This window comes from Melospiza georgiana, chromosome 11 (assembly GCF_028018845.1).
Source record: "Melospiza georgiana isolate bMelGeo1 chromosome 11, bMelGeo1.pri, whole genome shotgun sequence".
Taxonomy (NCBI): Eukaryota; Metazoa; Chordata; class Aves; order Passeriformes; family Passerellidae; genus Melospiza; species Melospiza georgiana.
Genome location: NC_080440.1, coordinates 4,830,987 through 4,846,359, shown reverse-complemented (window position 1 = coordinate 4,846,359; position 15,373 = coordinate 4,830,987). Strand labels below are relative to the sequence as shown.

Below are 15,373 nucleotides of genomic sequence, written 5' to 3'. Positions count from 1 at the left end.
GCAAAATATTTGCTCTCTGGAATGCAGAGAGGAAGACACAGCTCCTTCTCAGCATACCCAAGGGTCCCATTAAACATTTCCTCTGACATTACCAAAAATGCAGCTCAGCTCCAAGTCATGTGAGTGCTGTTTGGCCAATACCTTGCTGAAGGAATGGCATGAGAAATACTCTGCAGCCACTGGAGACTTGCTCTATTATTAAGCCACAGTTCAGTGTTACAAGAAGTCTAACCCTTGCTACTTATATAAAAGGAACCATGAGATCTGCAGCAATTTATTTTTAAAAAATCAGTTTCCTGCATTCTTCTGAACTGTTCTAGCTACTGGTAAAAATCAGCTACTAAATCTAGAACAGATATTTAACAGCTGAGATTTCTGGTGTTAAAAGTTGAACACATTAATCATTACAAGCAGAGCTGCTGTCTCCAGACTACTCAAGCAATATACAAGATGAAGCTGTAATTTGAAGTCTCATCTGAGTCTCACACTCTGCTTTAGAGGACTTAGTGTAAAGAAGTCAGACTAATCTGATTTGTCTAAGAATAATCACCCTGACAGGTTCAGATGTTGTAAGTACAAATCTAAGATTTTCCTGTCATAAAAATATCCACCAGGTATGCTTCAGACAGCAAGTCCTTGCTACTTAGTTATTAAAAATTACCTGATGAGATTTTAGAAAAACTCATATGAACACTTGAGACAGACTTCTAAAGTGATTTTCACAAGTTTACAGAGATTATGAATCAAGGGCTGCTTTAGTACTACTCATGCCTTCCAGTGCTGTCTCCCAAGGTAACAACCAAAATTTCTGCTGTTTATGTAAAATGGCCCACCATTTAGCAAAAACTTAAATAAAGGGATGACTGAAGAAAAAAAATTAAATATTGCACAAATAATTTAACTGCAGACAGAACAGGACACTTAAAGCATTGATTCTTCTGTCAACATATGAACTCTATTATATAGTCACATTTTCTATAATACAGGGTTTTTTTACAGGACATTTAAATTCAGCATTTACATAAACAGTTATCTTTACAGTCTGTCACCATACAATGCTAACAGTTCCACAAGGAATTAATTTTGTCTCTGTTTTAAAAGTTCATCTATCTGAGTCTTGTACATGTTTTTCACATCTTCCAGATCCAGCCGGAGCTCCTCAGCCTCCTCTGCCTTCTCCCCATACATCTGGAGAATGGTGTTGTACCTCTGATCCAAGTCCTGCAAGGATTTTAACACAGAGTTATCTCACTGCTCCTTATTCTCAGATTCAAACAAGCTGCTCTGGACAGTGTTTTACACTGCCAGGGGAAATAAAAGCAGCACCACCTCAAAGTGTAACCACAGTGCAGCACTCAGTAAACTTCAAAAGTACTTTGTGCTTTGAATACAGCTGGATTTATATTCTAGATGTTAAAGGAAGATATTCCAAACATCATAAAAAGAATTAGTGCTGGCTTCAGAGGACATTCTGAAGCACCTTGAAGTTCAGTTGCTATAAGCATTAAAAACAATCAGAGAACTGCACTGTTTTACTACAGGAATGACCAATTTGGGAAATGAGAAAACTGAACATTCTGTATTCAAAAATTATTCCAAAACTTTTAAAATATTTCAATTTAAATTCTTAAACATTAGGATCCAATTTCCTGTATCTCTACTGGACATATATTCAGCTTCTGCATCAACCTCATCAACCCATGGTATTTATCAAAACCCTTCCTCTACTAAAAAATCCAGTTCCAGCCAAGTTCCTAAATGATAGAAACAAAAATGGTTTCTCCCTGGTTTAGCACACAGTCTTATGCACAGCACATGTTTCCAACAACTGTGTTTAGAAGTGACTCCCTAACCATGGAGTGGGCATTTTTAGATTCTATTATATATAAAATAAAATATAAAAAAAACATCAAAAACCGGGCTCTTCAGTCACTTATGCTTAGGGACAGATTTGAATATATTCCTAAACTGATAGGACTACTCCTAAAGAAATGCAATTATCTACATTTTACTATGGATTTACACCAGAAATGCACTTACCTTTAACTGTGTGCGTAATTTGGGTATTTCCTTCACTTTTTCTTCAAGTTCATCATTTTGATTTGTTAATTTAACCAGCTCTTCTGCCATTATTGATCGAGTTTTCTCCAGGTTTCCAATTTCCAGCTAGGGTAAACACACATAACAAGGAGAAGAAGGAAAGAATTTACTGTATTTATAAAACAACATATCAAAATACAAGTAATTAAGGTTTATTCTTAACCAGTCTGTGAAACAGCACATCTCAGATCCACTCTCACTTTCTTCTTAAACCTCAGTATCCTGGACATTTTACTTTTCAGACAGACAGGTTTTCTGGATAGGTCCTTGCCAAAAGGAACCAACAAATTCTTCTTGTGCTCATCCCTACACAGCTGTGCTGGTTCACAGAGATCTTGTAACACACACCAAGCTTTCTGAAAAGATACCTGTAGATGTGAAATCTCTCCTTCTCTTAGTTTTAGCTGTGACTGAAGGTTTTCAATTACACTTGAACCTGATCCCATCCTTATTGCATCATAGAGATTGCTGCCACTGGTAGTTATTGGTCCAAATGAGTGATCATGAGGATCATCCTACAAACAGAAGGTTAGAGAAGCTGAAAATTAGAGAAGAACATGGCCAGTTTGGAATCTTCCCTAAAAGATTCCTAAATATGGCATAACTTAAGATTTAAAATACACTGTGCTAGGCAAGCATTTCAATGCTTAAAGCTTGTTTTCAAGGGCTGTGCCCTAAACCAGGAGTGCAAGTAAAAATAAATAAATTTTAATTGTATGTTTTACAGTCACAGACATCTTGTGAGCAGATTTTAGATGTTTCTGCACAGGATGTTACCTTGTCTAAGGCCAATACACTCTTGAAAAGAGTCATTTTCTGCATTACTAGAAGCTCTTGAGGAGGAAATTAAGTGAAGTAAGTGGTCTGTCAAGAAGAAAAAAGCCATTGTAGGCGATCTATCCTACCTGGGAGAGGAAAGAGGTCTGAAGACCTGCCATGTCCACCCCACTTATGGAACTGGAGCGGGACATTGACGGTGTACTTGATACAGTTTCAACTGTGAAGGTCTTTCGGTCCTTAAAAACAAACAAAGACATCCAATATCACCAGTTAGAAAAGAAAAAACCTTCACAACAGGCTAAAAGAAATTCTATAAATAGTCTCCTTTTTTTCCACCAACAACTACAGAACACACTGTGATAGATTTTTTTACTTGCCCCATACCTAAAATATATGAAAGTTCAACAGCAAAGAATTTCTGTGCTGTAACAGCCCATCTTAAAGATCTTGGACCTTTCAGGAAATTTAGACAGAAGCTGCAAATTACACCAAAAAAAGGTTCTCTTTCAAGTAGCCAAAAGAGACTCAGAGGCAGTTTTGAACATCCAAGTGTATCACAGAAAGACATCTCACACACAGAAGATCATCTCTTAGAATGAAGGTTAAGGCCTTTTTCTTCTTTTTAAATAAAGTGTATGGATTAAATTCCAGGATTTTTCACATGCTAATAATTTACTGATACCTCTTCAAAACTGCCCCCCTTTTCCAGGCAGCATCTACAAGCATGCTAACCTCTGAAGGGGAAAGCACTTAGATTTCAGGACTGGAGACAGTAAGAAACAAACAACAGAAATAGTTTTACTGAATACGAACTGCTAATTAGTGGCAATGAATTTATGACTATTGAGGATTGATCTGTGACTTGTGACTTCAGCTGGAAAGCATGTGGAACATTGCACACTGAAACAAAACAGGAATTCAGTGGAAGCAATGCTGGTAAGTCTGAGCAAAGGAAACAAGTAGCTTCAGAAGACAAAGGATCCAAGAGAGCTCAAAGAACACAAAGGATTAAGACAACAATCCATATTTTACCTCTTCTCAGGTTAAATAGACTATTTCTCAAAACTTAGTTCAGTGAGTCTTACACAACACCTATTTCACTGGAAAGACACTGCCAGCCACTAAAAGTTTCAGGTATAGATGTCTACTAAAATAAAGACAATATCTGTAAGACTTATAAATGTTAGGTTTTGGCACCTTCTCCTTTGCTGCTTCTTGGACAAGAACAGCCTTCTTCCTCTCCTGTTCAACCTTCATCTTCTCCATTTCTAACTGAGTAGCCAGCAGTGCCTGCAAAGAGAAATAAAAGCTGTTAATCTGCTAGCTCAGATTTCAAGCATAACAGAGATTAAAGCTGAACTAGGCAATACCTTTTCTTTCTTTGCATCTTCCAAGGTTTTTGCATACTCATCCTTGAGCCCTTCTAGTTCAACCTCATACCTACAGGGAGGAAGGAAAGAGGTAAAGTTAATAAATAAGTTAATAAGTATAATAATAATATATAATAATAATATATAATAATAATAAATAATTAATAATTAAAAAGTATTCTCCATTCTATTCCCTGTATATTCAGATGCTTTAAAAACAAACACAGCTGCAAGGCTACAAATTGTTATCAATGTAACATTTTTTAATCTTTACAATGAAACAAACTATCCACAACCTTTTTTTGTAACATTGTGCCAACACTTTGCACAGTCACATCAACACTCCATTTCCCTACATTAAAAAGAAATGCTGTTAACCAAAAATGAACTCACCTGCTGTTCTCATTTTCCATTTTCTTTAATTTGTTTCTCTCCACTTCCAGCTGAGCCTGAAGACGGGTATTTTCTTGCCTTAAAAGACTATTTTGAGATTCAGAAGAAGACATCTGAATTTTATTAGCAAGAAGCTCCTCTGTAGCAGCCCGTTCTCTCTCAGCAGCTGCTGCTAGAAGAGTTTGGGACTCCCCTAATAGTAAGAAAAAACATGGAATTTAACCTTTTTTGATCAAATATCTAGAATATCAGCCACTTACTTATATATCAAAATTGAATTTGAGATTTTTTTTTTATATGCAACTAATCTTTCTTAAAAAATACATCTTGTTTTCTTTTGTAAAGGAAATGAAATATTTTCCACACACAGAGGATCAAAGCAATGCAGAATGAATAGAATTCAGACTCTTTCAGAATGCAGTATACAACTACAGATTGCTTCCAGAAAGGAAACAATTTCTTTGGGCTTTTAATGTATTTTTTGGCTTTTAATGTATTTTTGGGTTTTTAATGTATTTTTCATTTAAAACAATAAGTTACTACTGTATCAAACAATATATAATCAGCTATGCAGGTAAGTGATATGTATCATCATACAATATATGTACATATATTGATAATATAATGCAATATAATATCATCATAACATGATGACACAGTAAGTGTATCATCACCTAGTCAGGTAAGTGATTCCAAACTTTACAACTGGGAATCTCAGCATCAGGCTGGAATACTTTCAGTGTCTCAATGCCCTTAGGTGCTGTGAGGACATGTACACCTTACAGCCTCATGTTAAGAGTGTTTTACCTGTCCAAGAACCTTGGCATAACCCCCCAGACCATTTCCTTACAGGAAAGCATTTGGTGCTCCTCTCTCCTGATCCACCATCTACACTTTGGGCAAGTGTTAATTAAGCCCTTGACATTTACCTTCCCACATCTCTCATCTTCACCCAGAGCCTCCCACCTTACCCAGCCTGTCAGAAAGGTTCTTCTCCAGTTTCTCCCAAGCAGAGGTCTGGGCTCCCAGCGTGGCCTGCAGGTTCTCTATCTGCCTCAGCAGGGGCCGTGTAGCAGAGGTCACACTTTGGCTCAGCTCTTGGTTCCTGCTCTCTGCTTCCTGAAGTCTCTGAAATCACAAATCAAATATAATTTAAATCATATGATGGACTGAAAGATTTGTATGATGGATTGAAAGATTCATTCATAGAGTTCATCGAAATAAATAGCAGCTGCTTTACATTCTAAGATTACTGCTTTGCAATCTAACATTCATGTGTTTCAAACTCAAAGTGTGAAATTCCAAGAGAGAAGTAAAACATTTTTAGATACATAACAGAGCAAGGGCCCAAAAATTCCAGAGCTCTGGATATAATTTGAAACATTTTGGCAACCATCTATACTCTGACCCTTAAGAACAATAAAAATATTCTTAAGAAGCAGATAAAGAGTCATCCGTAGTGCATTTGCCAACAATTTTAGACAACTATCAAAAAATTAATGTCTGTATTTTGTCTCATATTAAAAAAGGACAGCATTCTATTTAAGAGACATAATAAAAAACTAAGATAACTTTTTCCACTATGTGATTTAAAAAAACATTTCCATTAATATTTTTATTGCTCCTCTGTAAAGGACAACCAGTGCAGGTAACAAGGAAAACAAAGCCTCTCTTTCAGGCTGTTCATGTCATGGTAGCATTTTATTTTTGGGTTTTTAGAAGTCCTCCTTGCAGGTGCAAGTGGGCATCATCTGTTTATTCCAGTACCTGTTGTAGTTCACCAATTTCCTGCCGTAAATAATCTTCTTTTCTCGCTGCCTGCTGCTCTGCACGTTGCAGTGCCAGCCTCAGGTCTGCCACCTAAATAAACAAGAAATTGTTGCTAAACTCTTGCCAAAAGTTCTATCATCACCTATTCCTTGCCACAGTCCCACACCATTTTCAAACAGTGATATGTTTGTCTACAAGTAAAAGCTTCGTTTTTGCACGTACACAAACAGTTACACTGATTTATTTATCACTAAAAATTCTAACAGGTAAGAGTACCACAAACTTAATATAGAGCCTGTCAAAGTAATTTGATCTAGATAGGTAAAATTATAAATACTTTTAAATAAAATTAGTATTTTAAAGGTTAACACAAGCAATCCATGAATATGGAACAAGTTCCACAGGGAAGAAATCCTCTGGGTATTTGCTAAGTACACAGAAACAGGTTCCACCTGGTGCATTCCATCAGGTGCACACAGCAGTCAGTGCAGTCACCTGTTGATTTACAGAGTTTATTGCTGCATTTCAGACCCACCTGGATTGCCAAAGCTTCCTGCTGCTGCCGAGCCTCCTCCTGGGCCTTCTCCAGTGCTAATCCAAGCTCCTCCTTGGCCTTCATCTCCCGACTCAGGGCTGCTTCCTGAGCCTCACTGTCCTTTGTGGCATTAGCTTTATGAAGATCTGCAAGTTCCCTGAGAAGAAAGAACCAAAGAAAGAAATAAACAAACCTCAGTACATTTAAATGCCAACAGCAACTTGGAAAGTAACTTTGTTCCATTTAAATATTTCACAAGCATTGCACAAGAAAGAGCCACAATCTGAAGGTGTGATTGTTTTGCTTACTTGTAGGCACTGTCGAGTGCTGCCTGCACACTCCTGTTCCTTTCTTCAAGTTCCTCCACTTGTGCCTGAAGTTTAGTAAGGTCCTTTTCTTGCCTCTCCACAACACTGTTCAGCTGTTTAATGCTGTCTCGATGCTGCTTCTCAAGGTCCTCCTTGCCATCAAGCACCTGTCAGGGCAGACAGGAAACATGAAACAAACCCCAGGACATGGGGCTGACAGCACTGCCCGAGGACAGGGACACCAGTGGCAGCCAGTTTGGGATAAGTGGCTAAACCCATCTAACACCTGGCAGAAAGAGAAAGGTTTTGCTTCCCTGCCTTGCCCAGAGGAGGGAGCTGTTTTACACCACCACTTCACACAACTCCACATCCTGGGTCTGAAATTTGTAAAACCTTGACTCAATCACTAACTGTCCAAATTTTGGTGGTGCAGGTTTTCCAGCTCACATGGTAACAGCAGTGCAAGTGCAAACAAACAGCTCAGAAGATCCCTCACTGCAGTTTTACAAGGAATACACACATAAATCACAACTCAGTGCTCCAATCATGTGAGATGGTGAGACCCTGGCATAGATTGCTCAGAGAAACTGGGACTACCCCATCCCTGGCAGTGTCCAAGGCTGGATGGGGCTTGGAGCAGCCTGGGACAGTGGAAGGTGTCCCTGCCCATGGCAGGGGATGGCACTGGATGGGCTTTAGGCTCCCTTCCAACCCAAACCATTCTGGGATTCTATGAAATAGAGAAGTCTCCAGAAAACAAAAAAAAAATGTCAATTTATCAAGAGCCTTCCCAAAAGGCAATTTTGCAGCTAACATAAAAACTTCTAAACAAAAATTCCAACAACTATCTCACCTGTTTTAAATGCTGCAACTCCTCTTCCAATTCCTTAATCCTCTTGCTCTGTTTTGTGTTAATATTTTCTCTCTCTTTCTCTTTGGCTCTTAATTTCTTAATAATGTTGGAATTCTGCAGCTGCTGTTTGGAAAGCTTTTCTCCTGTGAAGAAATTGAACATGAAGCCAGTGCATATTGGTGATATCCTATGGATTGTCTCTATTCACACCAAATTTGCTCTTTAGCTTCACGAAAATAATACTACAGTAAATATGGAAATACTTATTCTTACAATTTTTCATGCAAGTTCTTAAATTTAAATATATCTTATCCTGAGATACCTTTGCTACACTGAGCTACAGTGAGAGAGGATAGGATGTAAAAGGCTTTGAAAATGAAGCAAGTGAGCTCATCACGTTAGAAAAAAAAATATCTTCTCATTTAGTATCTATATTTCAATTCCAAAATTAAGAAGCATTAAAAGAGAGACTGTAAAATGCCATGAACAATGCCCTCATTAGATTTCTTCTGAATGGAACATGGAATGCTGTTCTGCACATGCTGGTTTTATCCCTCAGCAGCTTTTAATGCATCTTGTAGGAATCACCTCTGCAGCCACCTGCACCTGCCAGACCCCTCCTGTTACACTTTGCTATTCACTAAATGCTTAAAACATTCAGACACATTCAACAGGCTTCAAATTTAGCACTTTTTACCCACACAACAAAGCTTGTGTGCAAGGCCACCACATTTCAAACTATCCTACACATTTTTACTACCAAAAAAAAAAATTAATTCTCACCTTCCTCCATTAATCCTTTGATTTGCTCTTCTTTTTCTTTCAATAATTCAGCAGTTTCATTGGTATTAAGTCTAGTAGCCAATTCCTCTTTAACAGTCTTTACTTCCTAAATAATAGGATAAAATACTTAAGATTGTTTATTAAAATACATGGAGGGAAAAACACAGAGTGAGCTACACTGATCACCTTTTCCTTCTGCCCTTCCTCTCACAAGACTTTGCTTGGAAAACAATTTAGGTTGGAAGGGAACTCTGGAGATTATCTGATCAAAACAGATTGCTCAGAGCCTTATTGCATCAAGTTTTAAAAACCTCCAAGGATTGAAACTCTGTAAATCCTCTGTACAATTTGTTCTAACTTCCCCATCAATTCAATTTTCTTGAAACTTTTGCAATAGAGAAAAACCAACCTGTCCTATTCACACATAGCTACTGAATAATTTTTCTAGTTCAACTGACTGCTGTGTCAACACAGTGACAAACAGCTGAAAAATATTTGTTTTTCAGTCAGATTTGAGTTTCCTCTCTGCATTAAGCTACAGAAATTAAATGCTGTGACACCAGGTCAAGAACATTTAAAGCTCAAACTTTGCTGCTGTAGATTTCTTTGCTTGTTCCAAATCAATCTGCCATCAGCCCTTAATTTTCCTCCCAGCTAATCCTCTAAAGAAGCCATTCCCATTCTTCACCCCTTCCTCACATCTCCCTCACCAATGCAAATAATTATTTGGTACAAGGTGAATGAGAGCACACATTAAATCTCTTTTTTCCCAATTAAATGAGTTCCCCAAACTGGTTCACAGCATGGATGAAGGAACACAGATTTGAACACCAAGCAGCCTGGATGGCTGGAAACAGCTCATGCTGGTCACTACCAGCCTCATGATTCTCCCTGGGTTAATATTAATTATTTTTCCTCAAGAAATTCAATTGTGTCATAAACTAATAAATATTAATTTGATGAAAAAAGAGCCAAATCACCTTTTTAGCTGCATCTCTCTCTTTGCAGGCTAGCTGGAGCTTCTTCTCAGCATCTGCAATTCGCTGAGCAAACTCCTCTTTAAGAGATGAAAGGCTGCTGCTCTCTTCTTTCATTCTAAACATTTCACTGCATTTAAAATTAATATTTCAGAACACTTGCATGGGTATGTGACACTCCAAACAGTTTGCAACAAGTTGTTTTAAATGCTTTACAGAAGTATTTACTTTTATTACACATGATATGCTAAAGTCAAAAAACCTCACAGCTAATCAAAGATCTTTATCAATTCAGTAGTTTACCCATGAAAACAACTAAATGCTTGATTTAGCTTAAATGTTTTCTCCTTGAAAAAGTCCTTTTTAGTTAACCAAAATCTGTATCATATAAAGGGTAAATTATTTCATCTATTTTTAAAGTTAGGATCAATTTAGTCATTAAACAACAGCATCATATATCTGTAAATTTTATAACTCAATATTTGATCAGAGTTGGTAAATACAACTTCCCACTTTTTCCCTTTTTAACTTCAACCAAATTAAATAATAATTTCAAGTTTTCCCCTACAACCAGCCCTTCTTCCATAGTGTCCCTGCCTACATTTCAGTCAACAAATTGCTTAATAAATCAGGTTCCTCCCTCTGTATCAGTTGTATCAGTAAAGTCAGTCTCTCTTAATAGTTGAATCCAATCTTATAATAAAGATCTTTATTAGTGACCAAGACTGATTCTCCACATTTGTCATTCCTACTGCTTGCTTATTAAAAACTCTTTACCCAGCCCCCTCCCAAAAGAGATTTTGGCTCAAAAAAATAACGTCTTTAAAAAATCCCATCACAGCACATGCCATCATTATTGCCACCTTTCCCAAACAGTGCACATCCCCTGTAACCTTTGCTCCAGTCACAAAGCTCCTTGTTTGATCTATTATCTAACATTTTATTACAGCAAAGTCAATTACAGCACTGAGTGCATTTTCATACTTACTCTTTGAGGTTATCATAAGCTTCTTCCAAGCGAGCCCTCTCTTTGCTAGTGCTTAATAACTGTATTTCCCTCTTCTCCAGCTTCTCAGTTAATGCATCAATCATCTGGACAAGGTTTTATAGATACAGAGCAGATTAATGGGACAATTAAAACACAGGAGGGGCAGGTTTTCCCTTCTCCTCCCTCCTATTCCCTCACAAGACTATTTAAAATTGAAGTGGTCCATGTTTCAGGAATTTGGGGCAGAAGTCAGTGAGGATTATCATGTTTCTGCCACACACCTGAACATAAAGACAACTGTTTTCTCTAGGTGTAGAAATCCTACTAAATCAGCACATGTGGCTCAAGTAAGTTCCTCAACAAAATCATCAGCTGTGATACAGTTTAATTTTACATGAAGCTTTTAACTAGAGCTGATAGTCTATAAAACTATGGCTTACATTAAACACAAAGACTCACAATGTTCTTTACAGAATAATTTCTACAGGAGTGTCTCCTCTGTGAAACATTAGCAAAAAGCAGCAGAATACCCTCAGATGAGGGAGGAAAACTTTCATTCAGGGTCAAAAGCTCTTGGGTCACATCCTCAAAATAATTTCTTAATATCAAGTTTTGGAAAGTTGAACATAGATAACAAAAATACAAGAAAATATACAAATGTAAACACCAAAGAAATAAAATAACACATTTGACTTATTAGGCTTCCTGTTTGCCACCTCTACTCACAATTCACAACAATGACAACCAGGTGGGTCAAGTGAAACCCACAAGTATCTGGTCAGAAATTTTACCAGTACTGTTCCACTGCAGGATATCAGGGACAGTTTTCTACAGGGTCAGATAGCTCAGCATTGATTAATTCATTCAAATAAGCTGATCTAAGAGATACAGGACAATGTAAGGGAATGTCAGGAGTCTCATTTGCAATTAAAAGGTGTGTTTGCAATACATGTTTTATTTACCTTTTTAAGCTCTTGCTTTTCAGTTTCCTCTTCTATCAGTTGTTCCCCAGCATCCTGCTGGGGCTTGGCCTCCTCCTTCACCACCTGCTCTTCAACAGTTTGCACAGCAGCAACCAAAACAACATCTGGCTGCTCAGAATTAACAGGGGTTGCACTTCTCCCACTCTCTTCCATCTCAGCCTCCTCAGCATGCAGCACAGGAGCATCATTCAAGTTTTCAGATTTATTTTTCAGGGCGTCAACCGTTTCTGTCTTTGGCACGGAAGGACTGACGGCGACAGACGCCGAAGCAGAAGCCCTGCCTGATAACTCATCATCTGAATTTATTTCACTGACACTCCTGCTGTCCAAGGACTGCACACTGAATGAATCAATTCTTTCAAAGGCATCCGAGGAGCCACAGCTCTCAGTCATTTTCTGGAAGTCCTCTAAGCGATTATAATCCGCGCAGGCAGACGTGGACAGGAGCTGGAACGACGTCTGCATGAGGTGAAGGCTGGATTTGGAATCTGCAGCTTCTTGTCTGGAGCTTACTGAGCTCTCACTTATCACACTTTCGTGGTCCAGAACTTCAATATCACTGGTTGTGGAAGTGCCTGAGGAGAAGGTGCTGATGGGAGGTGATGGGGTATTGCTTTGTCTGTCCTCAGTCTTTCTCTCCTTCCCCTCCAAACCCAGGTCTTTCGTGCCTGCTCCAAGGGGCTGAGCAGTGCCCTCGGGGGCACCCCCTGCTCCATCCCCTCCCACACTGGATTTTTCAGTAGGAGAATCTTCAGGTTCTTCAAAATTTAGAGCAGACACCTTTTTGTCAGTAGCTTCATTTGTGCTTGCTTCATGCTGGCCATCAGACTGAAGCACAGCATTCTCTTCCAATTTCTCCTTGGGAATATCAAGGTTTTTCAAGTCCAGGACAGCTCCAGAGGAATCCTTGACCTCTGTCTCTGCTGCCACTGGCCCTTCCAGCTGACTGGAGTGCTGAGACTCCTTCAAAGTGCTTTTCACCTCCTCTTTGGGTCGCTGTGATTTGGCTGGAGGCTTGGACACCACTGGGTTTTTCTGTATACTCTGAACATCTGTTGGGGAGAGAAAGGCACTGAAGAAGTTTTCAGATTCATCCACAACCGTCCTCCTCACAGGCTTTGTGATGGCTGTGGGTGACACTGGCTGGTTCTGGGGTTCTGTAGTTGAGTTCAAGCCCCAGGATGATGTGTCCCATCCTCCACTTATGAGAGAATTTGTTCCTAAAATAAAGGAAAAAAGGGAGATAGGCAAATAAACCCCACTTTGAAGGCTACAAGCAAAAGCAAAAATTCCTGCTTCCCTATAGTGAAAGGAGTCCAGGCAAAACAACATGAAAAGCTGTAGTTAGGAGAATTATACTGATTAAAAAGGAGGAAAAAATTACAAGGTCTTAAAAGTTATCTGCAAATAGCACATAAGCACTTCACACACCATTACAGAAGAAGGGGAAAACCTTTGAGTATTAGCAGCATTTACACTGTAAGAAGGGTTCTTGCCCTTCAGTGTCTGACAAGATTTCATTTTTCCTCATACACCAAGCATCAGCATGGAGCTGACAATAAAAATCAGCAGCAGCCCAGCTGAGAATTTTCCTCTTCTGTAGAGAACTACTGAATTGTTCAGTTCTGAAGCTGCCCTAAAACAACATCAACAATTCCAATTATTGTATTTCTTGCAGCTTTTCCAGGACTTGTCAACAGCAAGAACAAGAATTTCAGCATCAAATTTCAGAAGCATCTGAAGTAAGAAAGAGAAGCCAAAAAACAGTATCCAATTTTGTACCTAAAATATAATCTGGGTAACATAACTATTTCAGACTACTTAAAAACAAACTCACTCTAAACAGCAGCATCTATTAAAAACTGAGTTTTTTACAACATTTAAAGCTGGCTTCTACTTTCAGAACAGTTGATAGCTGTTGGCCTCAAATCCAAATAATTACTGTTTTCATTGCCCAAAATACTGCAAACATGTGATTTATTACTACAAACATCTCACTTATTGCTACCTTGTCCATGATTCAACAGCTTCAGAAAAAGCTGATTTAACTGTAACATTCAGAACATATTTTGACATCTCTTAAGAACAAGAAGGTTTTCCCTCAAAACCAGATGCAGGCTGATCTTTGCTGCTCTTCTTATGAATTACAGAACTACCATAAATACTAAGACACAAATAAAATTTTAAAAATTTGGACAAGTCTAAAGCTTTGAGAAATTAAGCATGACAGTTTTCTATAAATAATTTCTGCATTTTAAGATGACACCAGACCACTTATATGACTGCCAAGCCCTCAAGGAGATAAAGACATCCAAAACTGACTTTGCTGAGCAACCGACCTGGAAAACATTTTCAGTTGCTACAGCTTTCAGTTTCAGAAATATCACTGCTGTGGCTTCACCTGGACATAACCTCCTCCTCCTCCAAGTATGCGTAGTTTTTCTAGATGCAGTTGTAGCAATGACACTAATTCCAGATGACCTCATTTCCCATATGTTGTTTATTATTATATTGAAGAATTATTATTATTATTATTATTATTATTATTATTATTATTATTATTATTATTATTATTATTATTATTATTATTATTATTATTATTATTGGGGGGTGAGTTTCTAATACGAGGGCTCTTTTTGCTCTCTCCCTTCCAAACAGCAGCTTAGGGCTGACCATTCCTTCAGGCTCTCCATTAGCACACGCACAGGGGAGACACTTCCTCATAGCCATGACAACTTTTCCACCAGCACATTCCTTTCGACAGATGTTGGAGGATTATGAACTGGAAGCCACGAAAAGTGGAAATTTCATTTCGTTCACATGGACCAGACTTTCAGCTTCTCCTCTGCCCTCCCTGTTGCAGAGAGTGAATCCATGGAAGCCTCTGAAAACAGCATGATTTCCCCTTTTATATTACTGAGTTTTTACCAATTATTAGCCCCTCAGAAAACAAATATAAACAAATAACGTCTCGAGAAGCAGGGATATGAAGCTCAGTGCTACTTATGCGATAAAAGCAGGACACTGGTGACACCAGCCAGGCTCTGAGCTGAGCCTGCCCCGGCTTCGTGTCGGTGTCCCCCGGCACGGGAGGGAGCAGAACGTGGATAATTAAAGCACAGGGGGCTCTGAATTATAAAACCCGGGGCGGCTTTGGGAGGAGGGCCGGTTAAACCTCCCCAGGGTAAGAGGAGACAGCGGAGGAGGCGGGCGAGGCTGGGGCCGCGAGGCTCGGCACGGCGGCCGGACCGAGCCCTTACCGTCACCGTAGTCGGGGATGACGGCGTCGGGCCAGGGGGTCTCCTCGGCCTGGATGTCCAGCACCCGGTCGATGGACTTCTGCGCCTGCGACAGCGCCTGCTTGGCGAAGCTGGACAGCTGCGAGGCGTTGAACCAGCTCATCCTCGGCGGCTCCGCAGCGCCCGTTCCCCAGGGCTGCCCCCGCTGCCGGCGGGGCCGGCGGGCTGGGCCGGGCCGGGCCGGGCCGGGCGCGGCGCTGAGGGAGCGGAGCGGGGAGCGAGGGCCCCGCGCAG

The 15,373-nt window shown here is 39.4% G+C and overlaps 1 protein-coding gene across 1 annotated transcript; it reads right to left on the bottom strand.

The window, feature by feature from the left end:
• Positions 1-345: 345 nt before the first annotated feature.
• TMF1 (TATA element modulatory factor 1) lies at positions 346-15,308 on the bottom strand. The gene is made up of 17 exons (XM_058032101.1): positions 15,101-15,308; positions 11,820-13,060; positions 10,858-10,961; positions 9,873-9,999; positions 8,893-8,998; positions 8,110-8,252; positions 7,257-7,423; positions 6,949-7,105; positions 6,411-6,503; positions 5,615-5,771; positions 4,644-4,836; positions 4,251-4,320; positions 4,078-4,170; positions 3,006-3,116; positions 2,469-2,615; positions 2,041-2,166; positions 346-1,221 (listed from the first exon to the last, which is right to left on the bottom strand). Exons 1-17 carry the CDS (start codon positions 15,240-15,242, stop codon positions 1,078-1,080), a joined length of 3,321 nt encoding a protein of 1,106 aa, XP_057888084.1. The 5' UTR covers positions 15,243-15,308; the 3' UTR covers positions 346-1,077.
• Positions 15,309-15,373: the final 65 nt, after the last annotated feature.

Bases quoted from the DNA above. Each gene is read 5' to 3' on its own strand.
- TMF1 (XM_058032101.1), bottom strand. From the start codon at position 15,242: ATGAGCTGGTTCAACGCCTCGCAGCTGTCCAGCTTCGCCAAGCAGGCG. The intron at 13,061-15,100 runs GTAAGGGCTCGG...CCTTTATTTTAG, and splicing joins CATCCCCGACTACGGTGACG to GAACAAATTCTCTCATAAGT. The intron at 7,424-8,109 runs GTGAGATAGTTG...CTGCCCTGACAG, and splicing joins AGTTGCAGCATTTAAAACAG to GTGCTTGATGGCAAGGAGGA.